The sequence below is a fragment of the Narcine bancroftii genome, chromosome 13 (assembly GCF_036971445.1).
Source record: "Narcine bancroftii isolate sNarBan1 chromosome 13, sNarBan1.hap1, whole genome shotgun sequence".
Classification (NCBI taxonomy): domain Eukaryota; kingdom Metazoa; phylum Chordata; class Chondrichthyes; order Torpediniformes; family Narcinidae; genus Narcine; species Narcine bancroftii.
The window spans coordinates 84,180,639-84,204,480 of record NC_091481.1 but is presented as its reverse complement, the minus strand read 5'-3'; the positions used below and the strand labels follow the sequence as shown (position 1 = coordinate 84,204,480).

Genomic DNA, 23,842 nt, shown 5'->3' with positions numbered 1-23,842 from the left:
AACCATTGGCAACCTGAACTCCAGATTCAGACATGATCAGGAAGCCTTCAGTGCCCTCAGCACTCCCTCACATCCTGGCACCCCTTCAAGCGAGTCTTGAGCTAGACTCCAGCAGTCCACAGCCTGGCTTGAGACTGGCGGCAGTTGCCAGCGGCCTGCGCAGCCTGTGTGGGTTCCTTGCCTCAAGCTGCCAACAGCCCCGCCGCTCGCGTGTGGTCAATGTCCCGTGGATCGTCTGCTTCCCCTTCTCAAAGGGGGCTATTCTCCCCATTTTCTGGTGCCCTGCGCCAGTCCTCCAATTGGGAAGAGGGGTGGATAAAGACAGGGAGTGAACCTCAATGTGGAAATCATTATGTAAAGGTTGGGTAGAGATAAGAAAAAAAAGACCTGAAGAATATTGGGCAACAGCGTTGGTCATATTACTAATGTTCCTTCTTGCCCGATCTTTCCCTACCCACCTATTCTCACCCCATCATCCTTTCCCAGCTCGTTCATGCTGAAGATTCTTTGGGTTCACAACAGGCCTGGATTAACCGTTAAGCAAAAGAAGCGCGTGCTTTGGGGACCAAGGGAAGGATGACCACAGAGTTTTCTCCAGTGCTAGATTTACCAGGGTGCCACTGAACGAGGGCCCCACAAAAAGCCCCCCCCCCGACAATAAATGAAAAAAAACCATATACAGATGATATTTAATTACATTGTGGGGTCCGGCCTGGAGGAAACCTGAATATTTAATCTCTTATTTCACATTCAGCACTTAACATCTCGTCAGTTAGACAATGGAAGGGTCGAGGGGGATCCCTTGTTGAGCTGCGCTCAGGTCATCAGTTAACTTAATCCAGCCCTGGTTCACGACCAGCCACTCCGGTTCAACACACACTGTAGGACAGAGTTATCTGAACGTCTCAATGACATCAATTAGACACACACCTCAGGACCAAGCATCCTTTGATCAACTCCAGCAGCTGAAATAGGGTTCAGTTTAGCTGGTGGATCTAAGCATCAAACAGAAGTGTTATAATGAGGAACCCTCTGGTGTTGACAAACTGCCAATGGCCTCCTTGTATCAGCCAGTCTCCCCACTTTCACCTTTGGGTTGGCACGTTAAGCGTTGCGATTAGAGCAATGCCATTACAACGACAGGGACCTGAGTTTGAATCCGGTGCTATCCATAAAGAGTTTGTACAATGTCTCCATGGGGTTTCCTCCCACCCTTCAAAAATGAAAACGGAAGGGATTTGTGGTTCATTAGTGTATTTGGGGCAGCAAGGGCTCGTGGGCCGGAAGGATGTACCCTGCTCTATATCTAAATTAGAACTGTGTAGGCTTCAGTCGCACTGATTAACATATAAACAGGACACTGTTGCTAACTGTGTATCTTAACAAATGTGTAGAAGAGTTGGTTTCATAGAGCGCTGTTCAATCCCACCAGATTGCGGCTCTCAAGAGGAATTAATATTCAATCATTTCAACTTCAGTCCAAAAATGACTGTCGCTAACCTTCAGTGCAGAGATCCTGTTTGAACCATTGAAGCCCTGAGCACTTGGGCTGTCAGTGCACAGCCAACAGCCCGGGTCATTGTCAGGTTTGCATGCAATGTGATCCACTGTGAACAATTTATTTCAGCCCGCTAGACCATCCTCCACACAAGCCTCCTCCCACCCCCTCTCATCTGCCCTTCTGTTCATGTGTTTTCCCTGTTGCCCCTTCAAGGTTTCTGCGCTCCTTACCTCATAACAAAATCCACATCCTTCCCAGGGTAGCACAGTTAGTGCAACCATATTACAGCGCCAGTGGCCCACGTTCGCATCCGGTGCTGTCTTTAAGGAGTTTGTGCATTCACCTGCGTGGGTTTCCTCCCTTCAAAAACACACAGGGTTAGGAGGTTAATTGGGTGTAATTGGACGGCACAAGTTTTACAGGGGCTGTATTATTCAAACAAACACGGTAGGTGAAGAGGTGTGTCCCAAATTCCTTATTGCCTACAAGTCTGCTGTAGTTTCCCCATAAATGGACACGCAGTTGAGATACTAATGAGTTGAAATGGAAAATTCCATGTGAGGAATGTTAATCATTTGATTGTTGAGCTGGGTTGGACCATGGAACGAGGCAAGTGGAAATGAGGGCCTCAGCACTTTACTGAAAGACACTCCAGCTATGAGACTCCTGTTGTCCCTCGACTCACAGGAAGGGAACAGCTGCGACTCGAGGTTGGCCAAGCCTCGTCGCTTTTATCAAGCTCTTCCCAAGTCACCACCAGTAGGAGGGTTTGGTATAGGGTTTTTGTAGTGAATTGGAAGTTCTTAGCAGGAGAGGTTATGCTAAGAAATTTATTTCTGCGATGTATCTTTTACTACAAACAGGCACTATTAAAAAGAGAGTTCATAAATCCAGCCAGAAATGGGAGGGCGATTTAAATATTACAATGGATGAGAAGTGATGGGCAGAACTCTGTCGAGACTGTATAACAAATATTATAAACGTTAGATACAATTTAGTTCAATTAGTTAATTTATATCAATTAGATTTAGCACCACAAAAATTGCACAAAATTAAATTGGATTTATCAGATAAATGTTTTGGAAGAAACAGGAATCTTGTTGACTTTACTTGGTCATGTTCTAGAGTTAGAACTTTGTGCCAGGATTTAGGAAAGTTTTTAGAACAGATTATTGGGATTGTTATCCCCCAAAATCCAGATTTATTTTTGTTGGGGAATATAGCGAGAACAAGACCTGAATTAAAACTATCATTTTATCAAGTCAAATTTATCAAAATAGCTGTAGTGGTGGCAAGGAAGTGTATAGCAGTGACTTGGAAATCGGATGCACTTTTGGAGATGGAAAGATGGCACTCGGAAATTCAAAGTTGTATACCTTTGGAGAAAATAACATATAATTTTGAGAAATAAATATTCAGCTTTTGATCAAATTTGGAGCCCGAAAATGCAAAGTTTAGGGATAAATATGTAGAAATGTACTTCCAGCCCCTTAAGATCTGTAATAATCTTCCCTAAAGTCTTTTAATATAAATACTGTAAGATCCCAGTGTGGGAGCTAATCCTTCCATGCAATCCAGACTAATATTATCTTTTCTTTATACTTTTTCTTTACATAAGTCCTTTATATACCTGTATATTATATCAATTTTTATCATTCGAATTTTTATACTGGGAGGGGTGGATGGGGTTAATACCATGTAATCATGCCAATTTTAAATATAACTAAGTATTGACTCTGTACAATATATAATTACATGGATGGAAAATTTTAAATGAAATATCCCAAAACAAAATCTAAACTTAAAGCACGTTTCATGAGTCCAGTTGAAAGGATCTGCGGCTGATTCTACATTATACCAAAACCCCAACATCCATCTCTGACAAGACGAGTCACCCACAATGAGAACCACAGTAAGAGCTCTCTGTTCATCCTCCAGCCACTAGAATTGAAAGGGGCTTGACAGGCCTATTTTGGGTCTGTTAAGTCAAAATTATCAAAGAAATTCCTGTGTCTATGTCCTGCTGGGTATTTTTGTCTGTCTATTTCTCTCTTTATCTTCATTTGTCTGTTTCTTCAGAGGGCTGAGGGAACCCCATACTGATTGCGGTTGGTCTAAAGGAAGGTACCAGTGCTCAGTGAGAATATGAATATAAATATAAGTCCAGAGGCTCATCGCTTCCCCACGAGGGCCTGTACCCGTTGAGAAGGCCCGGCTCAATCCCAATCAGTTTGGGGGAGTTCTCCGACCCCTTGCTTGTGTGTTGTCATTTGTCTGTGGAAACTAACTATCTTCCTCATTCAGAGCAATTGGAGAGGATTGAAGAGGGAATGGATCAGATCAATAAGGACATGAAAGAAGCAGAAAAAAATCTGTCGGATCTGGGCAAATGCTGTGGCCTTTGTTCCTGCCCCTGCAATAAGTAGGTGCCAACTGCTGGCCCCGGAGGCCATCTGCCTGCCTGCATGCTGCTTGCTGAGAAATGACACGGTTCCATCCACCCGCTGACAGACTCATGAACAAGTTGCACTTTGAGAAGCGGTCTGCAAATATGCCCGTTTTTTCATTCCCTTAGAGATTGATTCCCAATTTCCACTGAAATGTACGAAAAGGTTGAAATGCATGGCAACTCAGTTTGGATCTGAAAGAATAAAAAGCCAAAAGAACAATGCTTGTAGCACCTTTAAAATGTGTCACCGGAGCTCAGTAACACAAGGGATACTGAGCAACATAAAGGGGTATTTTAGGACTGGTCTAAATTTATTTTTAAAAATGGAGGTGCTGGTCTTTTAGCAGTTAGTGTGTACAATGCCAGAGACCCAGGTTGGAATCCTCCACTGACTGTAAGGAGTTTGTATATTCCTCATGTCTGTGGGTTTTCTCCGGGCACTCCAGTTTTCTCCCTCCCTCCAAAAGCATTTGGGTGGCACGGATCCTTCTGGGCAGGAAGGGCCTGTTACCGCGCTGTGCACCTAAATTATTTTTAAATGCTGGAAAGATTCACATTGGTCAGGTGGAACGAGAAACAGAGCCCACGTTTCAGGTCCAACGAAGCGTATCAAACCTGAACGTTTCTCATTCTGTACAAACCGGTGATCCAAAGGTTGGTCAAAAGTATCTCGGGAGGCAAGAGAGAATTGTGTAGAAGCGGAAGGGTTTGGAGAAGGAATTGCACTTAAGGAGACTTTATTGCTGAGGGCATAACAGGAAGGAAAGATGCACAAGTGGGTCATATTGGAGTAGCAAAAGGGTGACGTGGTTAGTGACAGTGCCGGTGACCCAGGTTCAAATCCGCCACGGTCTACCAGGAGTTGGCACAGTTTCTCCATGCCCACGTGGAGTGCTCCAGTGGACTTTCCAAAGACATACAGAGTTCGTTGGTTAATTGGTCACTGGGTGGCGTGAGCCAGATGGGCTGTATCTTTAAAAAAAAAATTTCTTTTTAAATTGCACGGTTCTCTAGGGCTGATGGAAGTAAAAGGGAGGAGTTCAGTTTCCCAAAGGTTTAGGGTAACTATGTGACCGATGTTCATCAGGGATACCAGTTGCCTGTTCAGAATGTTCCTCTCCCAGAAACAAGATAGGCAACTTCAGAGTGGCTGCCATCTGTGTTCAAGATGCTTTACAGGCTGTGTCCTGGTGTCTTCCAAGATGTTCAGAAGCGATAAGCGGTCTGGCAGCGGGGTTAACCACTCATCAGGAATTAGTGTTTGTAAAGATCCGTTCTCAAGCCCTGAGAAAGGGCGCAGAAGGGGAAGTCACGGAGGTGAGATGTGAAAGGGAAAGCCTGAATGCAGACATGAAAGTTGGCTGATTACATGCTCCCAGCAAGATGTATTCAAAAAGAACACGTAACAGAATCTACACAATAGACTTGTAGATTTATCTACCACAATATTCCTTCTCCATTAACAATGGCGTGAAGCAAGGCTGTGTTCTCGCACCAACCCTCTTTTCAATCTTCTTCAGCATGATGCTGAACCAAGCCATGAAAGACCCCAACAATGAAGACGCTGTTTACATCCGGTACCGCACGGATGGCAGTCTCTTCAATCTGAGGCGCCTGCAAGCTCACACCAAGACACAAGAGAAACTTGTCCGTGAACTACTCTTTGCAGATGATGCCGCTTTAGTTGCCCATTCAGAGCCAGCTCTTCAGCGCTTGACGTCCTGCTTTGCGGAAACTGCCAAAATGTTTGGCCTGGAAGTCAGCCTGAAGAAAACTGAGGTCCTCCATCAGCCATCTCCCCACCATGACTACCAGCCCCCCCACATCTCCATCGGGCACACAAAACTCAAAACGGTCAACCAGTTTACCTATCTCGGCTGCACCATTTCATCAGATGCAAGGATCGACAATGAGATAGACAACAGACTCGCCAAGGCAAATAGCGCCTTTGGAAGACTACACAAAAGAGTCTGGAAAAACAACCAACTGAAAAACCTCACAAAGATAAGCGTATACAGAGCCGTTGTCATACCCACACTCCTGTTCGGCTCCGAATCATGGGTCCTCTACCGGCACCACCTACGGCTCCTAGAACGCTTCCACCAGTGCTGTCTCCGCTCCATCCTCAACATCCATTGGAGCGCTCACACCCCTAACGTCGAGGTACTCGAGATGGCAGAGGTCGACAGCATCGAGTCCACGCTGCTGAAGATCCAGCTGCGCTGGATGGGTCACGTCTCCAGAATGGAGGACCATCGCCTTCCCAAGATCGTATTATATGGCGAGCTCTCCACTGGCCACCGTGACAGAGGTGCACCAAAGAAAAGGTACAAGGACTGCCTAAAGAAATCTCTTGGTGCCTGCCACATTGACCACCGCCAGTGGGCTGATAACGCCTCAAACCGTGCATCTTGGCGCCTCACAGTTTGGCGGGCAGCAGCCTCCTTTGAAGAAGACCGCAGAGCCCACCTCACTGACAAAAGGCAAAGGAGGAAAAACCCAACACCCAACCCCAACCAACCAATTTTCCCTTGCAACCGCTGCAATCGTGTCTGCCTGTCCCGCATCGGACTGGTCAGCCACAAACGAGCCTGCAGCTGACGTGGACTTTTTACCCCCTCCATAAATCTTCGTCCGCGAAGCCAAGCCAAAGATTCCTTTCAAGCATTTACTCACATTTAAGAGCACAAAGTCAATGAATTTACTCTTAATTTAAATGATCTTTTATATGTTGCTATCAGGATGGTTTCTACCTATTTCCTAGCTACCAGCTCCATAAAAAAACATTGTCGTAATTATATACCTACTTTGCACAATTTGAGGATGTCAAAGCACTTTTCAAGCAAAGCAGTAGCTTTTAAATGTATCCGTATTGTCACGTTGGAGATGTGGCAGCCAAATTACTTCTGGCAAGAGTGCACCAACATCAACGTGATCAAGTCAGGGTGGTTCTCCTTTCTGATGAGTAGACTGAGATCCTCTCCCCGCCCCCTTCCCCCCACCAGGTGCCTATTCAAGCGAGGTGAAGGTACCGCACATTGCAAGCGATGCCACAGAACCAGAACACTGTAGACCGAGTGAAACCATCCCTCGACCAACAGAGGGAAGGCGTACATCTACTCGAGGACTGCAGCGGAGGGTTGAACAACTGACAGGAAGAAGGAGACTCCAACAACATCTCCATCCTCAGTGAGAGGGAAAAACCAGCATATTAGGGGTAAATGCAAGGTTGAAAAATATTTGGCCCAAAATGGTGAATAAATCATCTTGAGCTCCCACTCCTACCCCATCTCAGAGAGCAGTCTTCAGCAAATTAAATTCATTCCACATCATACTTTGAAATGTCTGAGAAATTGGAAACAGACAAATCCAGTCAACATCGCGCCTACAACACTAAAGACCTTAGTTCCAGCCAAGCTGTTCTAGGACTAACATTGACCCGACAATGTGGAAAACTGACTGTGTATATCTTGTCTGCACAAGGCTCTGGGCGACTACTGCCCTCTCAGTCTTCACTCAGAAAGTGGCAAGGGTCTGTCTCGATTTCCAATGACCTACTGGCCAATGTGGAGTTTGGGCGACACGAGAATCAGCTGCTGCCAGAACTCACCACAAACTTGGGACTAAGTAGGAACCAAAGAGGTAAGATAACTGCCCTTGACACCAAGGCAGCATCAAAAAGGCCTTGGTAAAGCTGGCACCAGTGGGCATCCAAGGATAAACACTCCAGTGCTGTCGTTCCCATGAAGAAAGTCTTGCTTCTCGCCAAGAAAGATGGTTATGGCCATCGAACGAAACTTATCTCACCATCCCACCATCTTCAGCTGCCTCATCGATGATTTTCTCTGCACCATAAGGTTAGGAGTGGGCAATGTTCATTATATTCACACTGATCAATTCTATTGACAACTCCTGAGCAAGGGAAACGCTCCATAGAAGAGTCTAGGGGATAACTGCAAACACATTGGGACCAACATCATAGATAATTCAGCAATTAGAACAGTGGAGAGGCTGGTGTCCAGTGTTCCTGATACAGGTCGAGTATCCGTAACGAAAACCAAAAAGATCTAAAAGCTGAACTTTTTTTTAGCGCCAACATGACATCACAAGGTGAAAGAAATTCAACCCCTGATTTGCCAATGTGGAGGTCTGACGTCACAAGTGGAAAGAAATTCAACCCCTGACTTGCCCACGTGGAGCTCGACGTCACAAGTGGAAAGAAATTCAATCCCTGACTTGCCAATGTGGAGGTCTGACGTCACAAGTAGAAAGAAATTCAATCCCTGACTTGCCCACGTGGAGCTCGACGTCACAAGTAGAAAGAAATTCAATCCCTGACTTGCCAATGTGGAGGTCTGACGTCACAAGTAGAAAGAAATTCAACCCCTGATTTGCCCACGTGGAGCTCGACGTCACAAGTAGAAAGAAATTCAATCCCTGACTTGCCAATGTGGAGGTCTGACGTCACAAGTGGAAAGAAATTCAACCCCTGACTTGCCCACGTGGAGCTCGACGTCACAAGTGGAAAGAAATTCAATCCCTGACTTGCCAATGTGGAGGTCTGACGTCACAAGTGGAAAGAAATTCAACCCCTGACTTGCCCACGTGGAGCTCAACGTCACAAGTGGAAAGAAATTCAACCCCTGACTTGCCCACGTGGAGCTCGACGTCACAAGTGGAAAGAAATTCAATCCCTGACTTGCCAATGTGGAGGTCTGACGTCACAAGTGGAAAGAAATTCAACCCCTGACTTGCCCACGTGGAGCTCGACGTCACAAGTGGAAAGAAATTCAATCCCTGACTTGCCCACGTGGAGCTCGACGTCACAAGTAGAAAGAAATTCAACCCCTGACTTGCCCACGAGGAGCTCTGACACTCAGTTTGATTACAATAACAGTAAAAAAAAGTGGGAAGATGCCAAACGGTGCTGGGTCCAAGTCTTCAGCATCGGCTGCAGCCAGAGTGGGCAACGTTGACTCCATTCTCAACATCAGTTGCCGTCCACCTCGAAGGAGTCAGCCCGGGCAGGAGCAGAGACCTGTACTGAAAAACCTTTTAACCCTTTGCAAGACGCAAGTCATGAATCTTCACTTGTCTAGCTGATAAAACTTTAGTACCATTCAAGGATCTTAACGCCATCCAGAGCAAGCAGCCTATTTGACTGGTGCTTTGAACGTTAAATCTCTCCACCGCTGCAGTGTGTATAATCTACAAAATGCATGGCGGATACACACCTTGGCTACCCCCAACCCATTGTCACTTGCCACTAGGAAAGGAAGATCAAAGAGATGTAGGTTCCCTTCCAAACTGCACACCCTCCTGGCATGGAAATATGCTGCTGTCCTTTCATCATTTGCTGAGTGTGGGACTAAGCACACCCTGAAGAACACCTTCACTGGAAGCACTGCAGTGGCTCACCGCTAACTTCTCGTGGACCCGCAGGGGGTGAGCAATAAACGATCATGTCTTGAAAAATGAATGGATGTTTAAAAACGTGTTCATGAATGTCGAGCACAAAGAGAGGATGAATGCACTTGTCTCAGAATGGAATTCCATGTAGTTTCAGAACATGACTGTTGAAAATCTTGTTCCCATCATTTTCTTTTTAAATTCTGTCCAGGGAACTAGCCCTTGAATTTAAAAGTAATTCATAAAGACTAGATATGACTTCTTTATAATTAGGTAGAAAATTATAAATCATCCCTATCATTAGGTTCTAGATCTTCAGGGAGCTTCAAAATTAAAGAATTTAAAAAGCTCCTAACTTGTAAATAGCGTCCCCACTGGTGCTCGCCATGCCGAGGACCCTAGATAAATCAGGTTATTTGTCCCTTATTGGGAGTGGGGTTTATCCAAGGTGAAGCCAATCTTTTTCTTTCTCTTTTCTTCTTGTTTCTCGGAGGCTGGGAGGGTTCCTCTTGTTTTTCTTTCTATGATCTTTTTCCCCCTTTGCTTCAAAGTGGACATCAAATTTATTGTAACAGTTGAATAACACGTAAACTCTTTTATCTCATTTTCTTTAATATCGACCTGCAGATCGATATCTGCACTAGTTTGTTAATATTATCGATATTGATGTTCTTTTTGATTATTCTTCGTTTTGACCGCATGTTGATTGAAAAATCCTCAAAGTAAAATAGTCCCCCCCACAAAAAACACTAAAGAGTGAAAAAAGTGAAGTCTTTCGACCGGGACCAATGCCTGAAGAGGACGCACAAAATCAGTGAACCGGTGCGGACTCGAAAGGCCCACATGGCCTGTTTCCGCTCCGTAAATGGTTATATGGTTATATGGTTAGGTATTTTAAATTTAGTGGATAATTGTTCAAAAGAAGCTGGTCAGTTAAAATATCTAAAAGAGATTGAATCCCTAAATTTTACCACTGATGATAACTGCTATATCGAACCAAAGGTTAAAAAAAAGGAATTACCTAAAATAGGACTAATTAATAAGGATCTGTGGTACCCAAAATGTTCCCTAAATTGAAACCAGATTCTCAATGTGTGTCTAACAACAAAATTATCAGTTAATTTATCATTATTACAGTTTAAGATCATACACCGGGCCCACTATTCCAAAGTCCAATTGGCTAAATTCTATTCTAATCTCATTTCCAAAATGTGGCAAATGTAGAACTAAAGAAAATTCATGGATCATGAATTATGTTCTGATTATGTCCATCTCTTTCCAGTTTTTGGGAAGGGGCATTTTGTACCTTGTCTTTAGTTCTTAATACTGTATTAATTTGATTCCAAATCCTTTTCTTGCTCTCTTTGGAATAACTGGGCCACCTAGTTTAATTCTGCTGGCTTCACAATCCCACGTCGTTGCCCTCGCCTCCCCTCCATTTTAATGAGATGGAAAGGTGCTGTCCCTCCCATTCACACCCAGCAATTCTGTCTTTGGAAAATTAGATGTTCCACAACTGAAATGAAACTGAACTTTGTTTCTTTGTGGGGTTCTTTTCTCAATTATTTTAAAAATTAGTAAGATTAACTCTATTTGGTAAGAGCCCTGCGGGAGTTGTGAGTTCGTTCCTCACTGGGGCCTCATTTCTGTGACAAAATGGCAGCTCCCTGTCTTCTTTGCGGTATACAAAGTTAAAGAATTACATTCTGAATGTAGTATTATGTGACAATAATGGAACCTTTATCTTTATTTCCTGGTTTATGACCCCATGGGTTACAGTATTTATTTATTAACTGTAGTGGCCTGTTCGTGTTAACCAATAGACTCTGTAGGATGGGGTTAGATAAGTAGAATAGTAGGTTAATTTTTTTCACTTCTTTTTACAATATCATCTGTATTATTCTAAGATTTGTTAATATTCTATTTTATTCTCATGTACCTGTGTAACATTTATACACTGAACTAATAAAAATATTGAAAGGAAAAATGTGTTCATGGCAGGATCATCCTCCTCTTCGAAACCAATGGACCTTCTGCATCCACACGAAACATTTAATTGAGAAGAAGGCATTTCTAAAAGTGCAGCCTCAGTACTGCCAGCTGGTCTTACTTTTCTGACCCCAGACGGTAAGGAGTCACCTGCTAAGCCACAGTTGACAGGGACCAAGTGGTCACGAGCAGCAGCTGGAACTGCTGCCTCAGCCACAGGCACCCGGGTTCACTCCTGACCTCGGAGGGGGGGGGTCTGCCTGCGTGGAGTTTGCACGTCTTCCCAGCCACTGCACAGATTTCACCTGGGCGCTCCACATTCCAAAAGGGGGTTGGGCTGGCTAGTTCATTGGCACCGGTGAATTGTGCCTCGTGTGTGTACACGAACGTTAGAACCTGCAGGAGTCGATGGGAATGGTGGGTAGAATAACATGGGCAAGTGTATGGACTCAAGGAGGTCCTGTTTCTGTGCTATATTTCTCAATGAGAACTCATAGAAGCCAAATGCGCAGGACCCCTTAAAGGTGAAGACGGCGAATGCAATGTTGCCATTCATTTCTAGAGAATAGCATATAAGAGCAGGGCTGTAATGTTGAGACTCTATAGGGCACTGGTGAGACCTCACTTGGAATACAGTTGCAGATGCCCTATTTGAAAAAGGACGTGCTGGCATTGGAGGGGGTACAGAGAAGATTTACTAGAATGATACAAGGATTGACTGGGTTAGTATATGAGGAATGTTTGTCAGCTCTTGAACTATACTCATTGGAGAACAAAGACATCTCGAATGCTGAAGGGTCTGGACAGAGTAGATGTGGCAAGCTTGTTACCATGGTAGGGGAGAATAGGACATGGCCTGGGTGGTGGATAGAGGCCTCTTACTTGAGACACTGCCTCTTGTAGACGTCCACGATGGAGTGGAGACTGGTGTCCATGATGTCACAGGCCGAGATGACAACCCTCTAGAGTTTTTTTCCTGTCCTGTGCGTTGGCACCTCCACACCAAACAGTGATGCAACCAGACAGAATGCTGGCCAGCAGCTTAGAGGAGGCACGACCAGAGAGCAAAAGAATTAGTAACCCCAGACACTGCCCAGGCTCATCTATTCCCATCAACTGGGCTGCAGACTGGGGGTGGGGGCTTGGGGGCAGAAGGCTGTGTGATGCACCTGCAAGAAATACCTAGCATTATCTGTGCAAAGGGTTCCTGGAGGGATGCATTGTATTGTCCCCTGAATCAGTCCTACCCCTCGATCCACATATCCGACTTATCAGACCAAAAGATATCAGAGCAGAATTAGGCCACTCAGCCCATTTGAATCGTGGGGCAGCACAGTTAGTGTAGTGGTTAGCGCAACACTGTTACAGCGACCAGTGACCCGGGTTTGAAACTGGCACTCTCTGTCAGCAGTCTGTACGTTCTCCCCATGTCTGTGTGGTTTTCCTCCAGTCTCTCTGGTTTCAATAACCATTCTGAGGTTGTAGCTTTGTGCCGGTATGACGAGGTTCTTAGTGCCTCCCAACTCCTCCAATTAGGTCTGGGTCTGAAATTGAACCCAGGAGATTCTTCAAACCAAAGCTTACCTGCTCACCCCCACCTTCCCCCCCCGCCCCCCCCCGCCCCCAAGTTTCGGTCACCCACCAGACACGTCAAAACTAAAACAGAGCGAATCTGGACGAGTTCACTTGCGTGAAGATCAAGCCACAGCTGGTACAGCCGCTGGATCACAGCTCCTGCAGCCTCGGTTTGATCCTGACCTCGGGTGCTAAGTGTGTGAAGTTTGCGCGTTCTCCCAGCGATCATTTGACTTTCTCCTGGGAGCTACCCAGTTGCCTCCCATGTCCCAAAGACATGTTGGTCGTGAGGTTAATTGGTGGCTGTAAGTTGCCTCTGACCTACAGGAGATTGGTAATGTCTAGTGTGTGCTGATGGACGTGTTGGGAGAGAAGAAGCTGGAATAGTGTAGGGTTAGAGTGAATTGGTGATTGGTGAGCTGAACTGCCTGTTTCTGTGCTGTCATGTTCAATGGTTCTGTGGTCAGCATTGACTCAGTGGTAGGCCGAAGGGCCTGTTTACATGCTGTTTGATTCTATGACACTCTGTCCGTGACAAAACCCAGTCTCTAACACTGTGAGGAGTTTGTACATTCTCCTTGTGTCTGTGTGGGATTTCCCTGGGGGTTCTGGTTTCCTCCCCCCATTTGAAACATATTGGGGATGTAGGTTAATTGGGCGGCACGAGTTCAGGGACAAAATGGCCTGTTACCGTACTGCATGTCTAAATTTAAAATTGTATAAAAAATAACCATCGGAAGTTAAGACTGCACGAACTGCACGCTCAGTCCTGAAAGGATTAGGAGAACTGGTGCCTGGGATCAGGGCACATCCACCTTCCTCTCCTACTCCCACAGCATCACTGGGTTACACTCTAGCTTTCCCCCCCCCCCCCCCCAACTCCCAACTGAGGGGCTCAGCCCTACCTACTGATACATGGGCAGCATTGTCCACATCCTTGCAAACAACAAAAAGGAAATCGCTCTGCTTAGGTGTGTGTGCACAACTCCCCGCGGTTCCACAAGTTCCATCAATATCTATGTTTCTACTTCCATCTCTATGTCTATTTGTGAATCTGTGACATGGCCGCACCATTTTACCTGTCTCTGGGATGCATCGAAGAGCATTAGCTATCTTTTAGATCTGGTGTTTGCTTGCAACGTGGTTAACGCAATGCCGTTCCTGTGCCAGTGGCCTGGGCTTGAATCCGGTGCCATCTGTAAGGAGTTTGTATGTTCTCCTCATGACTAAAGTGGCTTTCCTCCCACTGTTCAAAATGTACAGGGGTTATAGATGAATTGGGTTTAATTGAGCAGCACGGGCCAGAAGGACTTGTTTCCATGCTATACGTCTAAATTTAAACAAAGTTTCTGAAGTTCCTAGAGTTATAATGTTTTGTGTCAGAATTTTGCCAGCATTGAGCCAAAATCCTGTTTTAATTTCTCCAATCAGTGCCTATTAGTTACTCACTGTCAAAAGACAAAGGAGGAAAAACCCAACACCCAACCCCAACCCACCAATTTTCCCCTGCAACCACTGCAACCGTGTCTGCCTGTCCCGTGTCGGACTTGTCAGCCACAAACGAGCCTGCAGCTGACGTGGACATTACCCTTCCATAAATCTTCGTCCGTGAAGCCAAGCCAAAGAGAAAGAAGAAGAAGAATGTCACAATACCGAAGCAAAGGCACTGTGAATCGGATATAAAGGGGATTTACGACATCAGCACAGAAGTTCCCCTTTCTACTGGAACTGTTATGACAATAACCTTCCACTCCATCCATCCTGTCCCGCCGACTTATGAAAGCTTGGATTTATACAGTCTATTCCATCAAAGTTAGGAGAGGGGTGCAGTGCCGAGATCAGCTTCAGAATCTGAATTTATTGTCATGAACAAATCATGAAATTCAGGGTTTTGTGGTAGCATCACAGGGCAAACATTCATGTTATAACCACCTTACGACATTACTGTAAAAAAATAGTGCACGAAAAGTCAGGCAATGTCTTTGGTTCATTGATCATTCAGGAATCTGACGGCGGAGGGGAAGAAGCTGTCCTTGTGCCGCTGGGTGCTCGTCTTCAGGCTCCTGAACCTTTTTCCCGATGTTAGCAGAGTGAAGAGAGCATGGCCTGGGTGGTGGGGATCTTTGAGGATAGAGGCTCCTTTTTTAAGACATCGCCTCATGTAGACGTCCTTGATGGGATGAAGTCTGGTGCCTATGATGTCGCAGGCTGCGTTAACAACCCTCTGGAATTTCTTCTTGTCCTGAGATCTAGCTCCTTTGTACCAGGCAGTGATACAACCAGCCAGAATGCTCTCCACGGTCCACCTGTAGAAGTTTACGAGAGTCTTTGGTGACGTACTGAATCTCCTCAGACACCTCACAAGGTATAGCCGCTGGGGAATTCCAGGGAATTTCTCTCCAAGTACCCTATAGGATTTTGGTTCACATTTGCCCTCAACCTCAAACTAGGTATCTCATGGCCAAAAGCAGGTCTACTATTTGCTCAAAGGAAATTATTTCCCTCTTTTCACCCTCAGCTGCAAGTATTATAATGTTGGGATTACGATCCAACCAGAATTGAGGGTGGCGTGCAGTCTGTCTTCACCTGCTCGTTCTGATGGGATTGAATCTTCCAGGGAATGTGGAGAATAAAAATGTCTCAGGGAGCTAAATTCCACCTGAGGTAGGAAGATAGGGATGGAACAAAAAACCACAGGGCAGATTCTGAATGTACCACTTCTGTACCATTTTACAGTAAAACCCTCATTATCCGGCACCTATGGCGACTGGTAGAGGCTGGATGTGATTTTCCAGTTGCTTGAGATTGCATGTCGTGTGATTTGCAAACTGACTGCTAAACTTTTGTGTTTTTTTTTAACCTATTTATTTTCCGCGAACTCTTTTGCCGGTTGCTTGAGGCTGCCATTTGCTTGAATTCCGGATAACGGGGATTTTACTGTATTTGTCCTCAGTTTAAACTCATTCGTTTGAAGCAACTCATTTGCAAGTTTGATTGACAATGTGCTTCCTCAGTTGTACCCACATTGTCCTGGAATAGCATTGCCACAAAGGGCAGCCTTCTTTCAAATCAGCGTGGTGATAAGTTCCCTGGTCACCTCAGGCTTATTGTCATGAGCCAGGTGCCACAGAATTTGCTATTTTGCGGCAGCGGTGTTGTGCATGACAGGTACAAAATTGCTGTAGGTCATGGTTCTATAAATACAATATATTTAAAAAATAATTATGCAAAAAACTGAGGCAGTGTCTGTGGTTCATTGTCTGATCAGAGATCTGATGGCGGAGGGGAAGAAGCTGTCCTTGTACCGTTGGGTGTGCATCTTCAGACTCCTGTCCCTCCTTCCTGATGGTAGCAGTGAGAAGAGGGCATAGCCTGGGTGGTGGGGGGGTCCTTGAAACACTGCCAACATATAGAAAACATCTCAAGGAGAGAAGAAGGGAAAATTGAATGGGGAAAGAAAAAACAGGTAACCCACCCCATGCAGCTGTGTAAAAGAATGTTTTCACAGAGAAAAAAAACTTTTTATGGGTGTGTGCATATTTGATGAAACACTTTGAATGCACGTTGCTTGCAGTAGAGTGTCAATGAGACTGGGATTGCTGGCATGTCTGCATGCTCTGGGATGGTTCTGGATTGAAGCCATTGGTTTTCTAGATTCAGCTTCTTGCACTGAAATCTTTTGCCCAGACCCCAAGTGTCAACTCTTGGAAAAAAAAGTACCTTAGTGTCCAACAAACTAATGGTAACTGTCGTCTCACATCTGATGCCCCTATGGGCCCGGTGTGCAACCAGGTACTAGCTTGATCCCATGGGGGAATTTTTTTGAAGCCAACCGAACTCTTTGTGCATCTTCTCCTTTCTAGGTTAAAGAACTTTGAGGCGGGAGGAGCCTACAAGAAGGTGTGGGGAAACAACCAGGACGGCGTGGTGGCCAGCCAGCCGGCGCGAGTGATGGACGACAGGGAGCAGATGGCCATGAGTGGCGGCTACATCCGGAGGTAAAACCCTTTGTACTTGGAGGTTCAAACCATGGGATTCACGATCAGTAGGTCTTCCGTGAAAAACCGACACACCACCTGCAAAGTGATTTCAACTGGCCATCGTCAATTTTTTTCAGCTACGGTCCTCTTAATTATGGTTCTTTCTTACTTCTACCCACTATATAAAAGAATGTTGATGTTACGTGAGGTGAAAATAAAACAAGGCTTTTACTTCAATGAGATGAGGCTCCCCTGTTGAGAAAATACACTGTAGAGAAGAGAATGTCTTGAGGAGAGGCTTTTCTTTTTCAATACTTTAATTAACACTGGAATTTCACATCCAAATGCACAGAGTAGATATGTTAAAAGCTAAAAATGATACATTACACCTAAATCATATCATTTCATCCAAGATTCCCCACATTTCAATCAAGCAGATTCAATTTAATCTCTACATTCTCCTATTTTGTCAGACATGCATTCTGATGCCCCTGTTTAGAGACAAAAATATCCTTGATGTCAGCTGGATGGAACAAGAATAGTTTATTTTTATTTAAAATGCCCCAACTCTAGTCATGAATCCATCTGGGTGGATGAACCAATGTCTCGGTTAGTAAGTTAATAATAAGATTCCTGGTTGTTACAGGAAAGTGGAGTCCGGGGAAGTCTATTGGCCTGGATTGAAAATTGGTTGTCTGACAGGAGGCAGAGAGTCGGGATAAGTGGGAGTTTTTCAGGTTGGCAGAGAGTGGTAAGTGGGGTGCCGCAGGGGTCGGTGATAGACCCACAACTGTTCATCATTTACACTGAGGACTTGGAGGAGGGGACAAAATGTGGTGTCGCCAAGTTGGCGGATGACACCAAATTGAGTGGAAGAGCAAATTGTAATGAGGATGTGGAGAGTCTGCCGAGGGATAGAGTTAAACTGGATGAGTGGGCAAAGGTCTGGCAGATGGAGTACAATGTTAGTCAGTGTGAGGTGATCCACTTTGGCAAGAAAAATAAAAGAGCTGAATATTATTTAAAGAGTGAAAAACTACAGCATGCTGTTGTGCAGAGGGACTTGGGAGGGCTTGTGCATGAATCGCAAAAAGTTAGGTTGCAGGTGCAGCAGGTTATTAAGAAGGCAAATGGAATGTTGGCCTTCATCGCTAGAGGAATTGAATTCAGGAGTAGGGAGGTCATGTTGCAACTGTACAAGGTACTGGTGAGACCACACCTGGAGTCCTGTGTCCAGTTCTGGTCTCCATATTTGAGGAAGGATGTACTGGCTTTGGAGACGGTCCAGAGGAGGTTTACTAGGTTGATCCCTGGGTTGAAGGGGTTGACTTATGATGAAAGATTAAATCGTCTAGGATTGTATTCGCTCGAGTTCAGAAGAATGAGAGGAGATCTTATAGAAACATATAGGATTATGAAGGGTATGGATAGGATAGATGTAGGAAGGCTTTTTGAGCTGGCCGGGGAAACTAAAACGAGAGGACACAGTCTCAAGATTCGGGGGAGTAGATTTAGGACAGAGATGAGGAAAAATAGTTTTTCCCAGAGAGTAGTGAATGTTTGGAATTCTCTCACCAGGGAAGTGGTTGAGGCTGCCTCATTAAACATATTTAAAATTCGGTTAGATAAATTTTTACATGATAGAGGAATTAGGGGAGATGGGGAGAAGGCAGGTAGGTGGAGTTAGGTCATAAATTAGATCAGCCATGATCGTATTGAATGGCGGAGCAGGCTCGATGGGCCATTTTTGGCCAACTCCTGTTCCTACTTCCTATGTTCCTATGAGTCTTGGCCTGAGTACATTCATTTTGTAACAGCTGCAAACACGTTGATTTTGATTTCAAATAAGTGCGGAAAAAGGGTTGGCCATTGAATATGCGCGAAAGATGTAAACCTTAGTCTGACATTAAACCACACCATAAACTAAACAATGACAGGTTATATTATATTGATCTTTCATTATATAAAAAAAATCTAAACCCACGACCAAGAATGAAGCTGTTTGTCCAATAAAAAGAAGACAGAATGATAAATTAGCTCATTGGTCGAAATTTCTACCTTTGTAACAAATCAAAGATTATAACAGTAAATCAAAAAGGGTCCCTGGAGTGTTTGAAAATTTACATTCAAATTGGAAATTGAGCATCTAATCTCTATGTTTAAACGTGACGCCATGTAGCCATTAAGCATGAGTAGGCGGGGTAACATCCCTCCACCATAAGAGAAATAAAAGCTAATACATGCAGATCAGATGCCGTTAAAGTTGTGCCACTCTCTCCAACAATACCAAATAAAGTAGTTAAGGGATCTGGTTTAAAATTAACTTCAAAAAGTGCAGAGAAAGTTTGAAATACTTCAATATTTCTCAAGGCACTGACATGTCCAGAACATATGAATTAATGAAGCTTTTAATGTTAAATATGTTACTTGGAAATAGGCTGGAAGAATGGAGAGATCAATAGTTTGACATTGTAAAGCATGAAACTCTAGAGATTAAAGTAACAACACAACGCTGGAGAAATTCAGCAGGGCAAAGAGTGTACTTTACGTGGCAAAGATAAAGATACATAACCAACGTTTCGGGCCTGAGACCTTCATTAACATATCAGTAAACTGTTGGCAGGTGCCTGAAGAATGGTATGAATGTAGTTTGGTGTAGTCCGGCTTTTGCTTGTTCAGTTGGAATCATTTCCAGATGGCAGAGAGTGGCTTTGTCACGGAATCTGCCGGGACCACTGTTCCCTGCAGCTCAGTGACCAAGCCAGCTGGAGCCGACAGGCTTGAGCCTCAGCTGACAAGCAAGCTGGGGCACTGACGTGCCTCTTGGTCCGATTTCAGGGTCACAGACGATGCTCGGGAAAACGAGATGGAGGAAAACCTGGATCAGGTGGGCAGCATCATCGGTAACCTGCGGCACATGGCACTTGACATGAGCAACGAGATTGGCTCCCAGAATGCCCAGATCGACAGGATCGTGGTCAAGGTAAGAGCTCGATGGCAGACTCCAGCGGAAAGGCAAAGTGGAGGAATAAGAGACAGCACCATTCAGAAGGTGTATCCGTGGTGGAGTGTCTGCAGCACACAAATAGACCCTTTGGCCCAACACATCCCTACTACCCATTGTACCTATCTGCACCAGTGGCGTCACTAGGGTTGATATCGCCCAGTGCGGTAACTCATGGTGTCACTACCACCCCTCCTTATCAGACCATACACAATCCTTAGTAATGTTTTTTGTACTGATGTTACTTGTAAATCGTAATTCCCACTGACCACTGAATGTAACAGCAATAGTAGTGAGATAAACAAATGACACCTTTAAATGACAGTATCATATACACAGCCTAAATGTATTTGGAAATACTAAATGACCACAATATTGTAGCTAAAACACCAGAAAATTGCAGCGACTATAAAAACACCAGCAGCAATGAAAACAACAGTGCTTGCTGATGGCGCGTGCAGACAAGACCATATAATTTGAAATGTCTCTGTCATTGGGTAATAATGACAGCTCTGACCGCAACACATTACCTTCATAACAAATCAAAGATTGTGAAAGTAACTCAAAAAGGGTCCCCAGAGTGTTTGAAAATTTGCATTCAAATCGGAAATTGAGCATCGAATCTTCTCCAAGTTTAAACATGAAACTTTTTCAATCTTATTGATATCTTTCCTGTAGTTCGGTGACCATAACTGGCCTCACCAGTGCCTTGTACCACTTTACCACAACATCCCAACTCCTGTACTCAATACTTTGATTTATGAAGGCCATTATGCCAAAAGCTCTCGTTACCACCCCGTCCACCTGTGGCGCCACTTTCAGGGAATTATGTCTCTGTATGCCCAGATCCCTCTGTTCTACTGCACACTTTGGTAGTTTAGCTATAGAGGGCTAGAAGAAGGTTCCTGTGGCACTTTTATAAGCCATTTGAACTGAATGGATTTTTTTTTTTCTGTATTGTGAAAGTCAGTTATTTTTTTACCTTGAAAAAAAAATAGAAATTGCTCATACATTCAGTAGGTCAAATGACACAAGAGGTGCACACATGCAGCCAGATACATACACACACAATGAATACTGTATATGCATCATGCAATCACACCTCATAGCCTGAATACACCTGGGGATTGCCTGATCTCAGAAGCTAAGCAGGCTCAGGCCTGGTCTGAACTTGGAGGGGAGACCGACTTGGAACACCAGGTGCTGTAGGTGTCTGTGAGGGCGCTGGACAAAGTGGCGACTCTCTGTCTGCCTTACGGTGGACAAAAGACAAAAAAATTCATTCTAAATATAGTATTACATGACAATTGTGAAACCTTTACACGCGTGCGCGCGCGCACACGCACACACACACACACACACACACACTCTCTCTCTCTCTCTCTCTCTCCCTCTCCTCTCTTTCTCCTTCCTCGCACACACACCCACATGCCCACACGAGCCTGAATCATTCGTTACTCTGGCCGAGTTTCTCCTCCATTTTTGTGCATCACTCTTGACCCCAGCATCTGCAGACTTTCATGTTTAGCTATAAACATGCAGGAGAAACTTAGCAGGTCAAGCACCACCCAAACAAAGGAAAGGGTAACCAACTTTTACGGGCCAGAGCCCCCTCATCAAGGTGCAAGCAGACATGCACCTGAATTAAAAAGACGAGAGGAGGGAGAGGGAGAAGGGGAGAGGAGGGAGGAAGAGTCAGGGGAAGAGCACAAGCCAACAGATAAGAGGTCATAGGTGGATACAGGTGGGAGGGTAGAAGAGGATAAGGCTGTGGTGATGAAGGGAGGGGGTTAGCTCTGAATGGAGAGGGAAGGGAAGGGAGCTGGGAGGAAAGGAAACTGAGGGGCAGTGAAAGAGAGAGACGGGGGAGGTTGATGCTAACACCATTGGGCTGGAGTGTGTTTCACCAGCACATTTGTGCGTGGCACAAAAACACGGGCGAGTCTCTCAGAACAGCAGGAAGCGTCCTCTCTCTCCTTTACCTGTCTCAACCACATTCTACTTTCCTGGCAGGGTGACATGAACAAAGCCCGCATCGACGAAGCCAACAAGCATGCCACCAAGATGCTGTGAGGAGCTCCCGGACGAGACTTCTCCTTCTCTGCCAGAGACACCCACCCCAACACTCATCGCAACATCTACAAGACCCAGTAGGGGCCACGTCCCTGAGCAGTGAAAGGAAACGACAAGGTTCAATTGTCTCTCCATTTTCCTTTATTTCATAATTTCTCAGTGTAGCAAATGGTCATGTGTGTATGGTGTATATTTTGGCGTCAATATGTGTAATTGCTTGCCCAGAGTGCACCAAATGTACAATTTCGTTCTAATCTCTGTGCTGATTGGTTCTTTTTTGAATGAATTATTCTCTGTAACCACGTGATAACATGAGCATGAATTGAGCTCGTTGTTGTGCACTTGAATTCCGATACACATACAGCAGACCCCTTTCCCTTTCTTAAGATGTCATCCTCTGCACAATAAGGGAGAGGGCTGATGCAGACATCCCAGAGTCTGAAAGTTTGACAAAAGAGCACAGTTTGGTCATTGCGTCAGATCGCATGTGAGCTCACCCCAGAGACCTCTTTGTTCACTCCTGCCTCGCGAAAGCTGCCACGATGCATTATTTCAGCCACGCCTCCGCCCCACTCATCAGTTCCTCGTCACATCCCGTGAGGCCAAACTCAGGTTTCCCCCGTTTCAACGTGAGGAAGTGGGAATCAGAGCCGGATTCAGGTGGGGAGGGTTGACCAGAAAGGTTCCAGCCTCCACCCGTATGCCACTCAAAAGCAGGCGTGGGATTGGAGTGAGTGGAAAGGATCATTCCTCTGTTCGCAGAGGAATACCGATACCGCTAAGGTCAAACTGAGCGAAATTGCGCTCACAACCCTTATTTCAGATCCAATGCTTGATGCTTGATGCACTAGCCTATTTCCCCTCGACCCTTTGCATCTGAGGTTGGCTGTTTTTTTGGATCGACAGCTGAAGCAGTTGCTGTCACTTCAGGCCTACTAAATGGAAAGCAATTGGTTGCAGAGCGGTTGACAGCCCTGGGTTAATGTAATTTTTGATGAAACCTCAGACGTGACCATTTCAAATTCTAAACAAGTCTGAAACTATTCAAAGGAAATCTGCTGCTCCATTTTACCTCAATACCATTTATATATTATGTTTTGTCATTTAATTTCAAGGGCGGCTGATTGCTGAGACTTTACCCTGTGACTCAGCAACCCCCCCCCCCCCCCCCCCCACCGCCACCCTGTGGTGGGACCAGAGGGGAACATGTTGCCCATTGTGCAGTCGAGTGCAATATGCAGACGTTCGTCTGGAGGAACTCAGCAGCGTCCACAGGAAGTCGAGGGTAGCCAACGTCTCGGGCCTGTGCCCTTTGTCAAGTCTGCCGTGCATCCTATAAGAGGGCGCATGACTCGCTGAGTTTCTCCAGCACATCTGTGGTGTGGCTCTCGGCCCCATCAACCTGCAGGCTTTCTTGTTTAACCACGTTACTCTTTGTGCTAACATTGGCTCTTGGAAACCACCCCCACTGCCTTGCAACGATAATCCTGCACAGTCATTTCATCCAGAAATTTACGGTTGAATCTGCTTCCTTCACTCTGCCAGTACCACATTCGAGATCGTCAGATTTCTCTGCGCAAAATAAAAATTCACTTCATTTGGCTCATTGACTCTTCTTCTCATTTATCCTAAATCAAGGACCCCTCTTAGCTGTGGAAACAATTGTTTCACTTTTGACAGTTACCGTCGAGTCCACTCCCACCATCCGACGAGCAAGCAGGTGTACCGTCACGTAGAATCGCTGTGATTATGAGCGCATGAGGAATAGGAAGGGGTCCCTGTCCTCCAAAATGTTCGGGGTTGGCAGGTTAATTGGGTGCAATTGGGTTTCATGGCCGGAAGGGCTTCGTACTGTGCTGTTT

General features: G+C 45.2%; 1 protein-coding gene across 1 annotated transcript in view; it reads left to right on the top strand.

Annotated features, from left to right (window-relative positions):
- LOC138748709 (synaptosomal-associated protein 25) overlaps positions 1–23,518 on the top strand; it is a 96,946-nt gene extending 73,428 nt beyond the window's left edge. The window contains exons 5-8 of the mRNA XM_069909345.1: positions 3,806–3,923; positions 16,787–16,921; positions 19,742–19,886; positions 21,921–23,518. Of these exons, the coding sequence (XP_069765446.1) occupies positions 3,806–3,923; positions 16,787–16,921; positions 19,742–19,886; positions 21,921–21,980 (458 nt within the window). The 3' untranslated portion in view covers positions 21,981–23,518. The remainder of the gene's footprint in view (positions 1–3,805; positions 3,924–16,786; positions 16,922–19,741; positions 19,887–21,920) is intronic.
- The last annotated feature ends 324 nt before the right edge of the window (positions 23,519–23,842 follow it).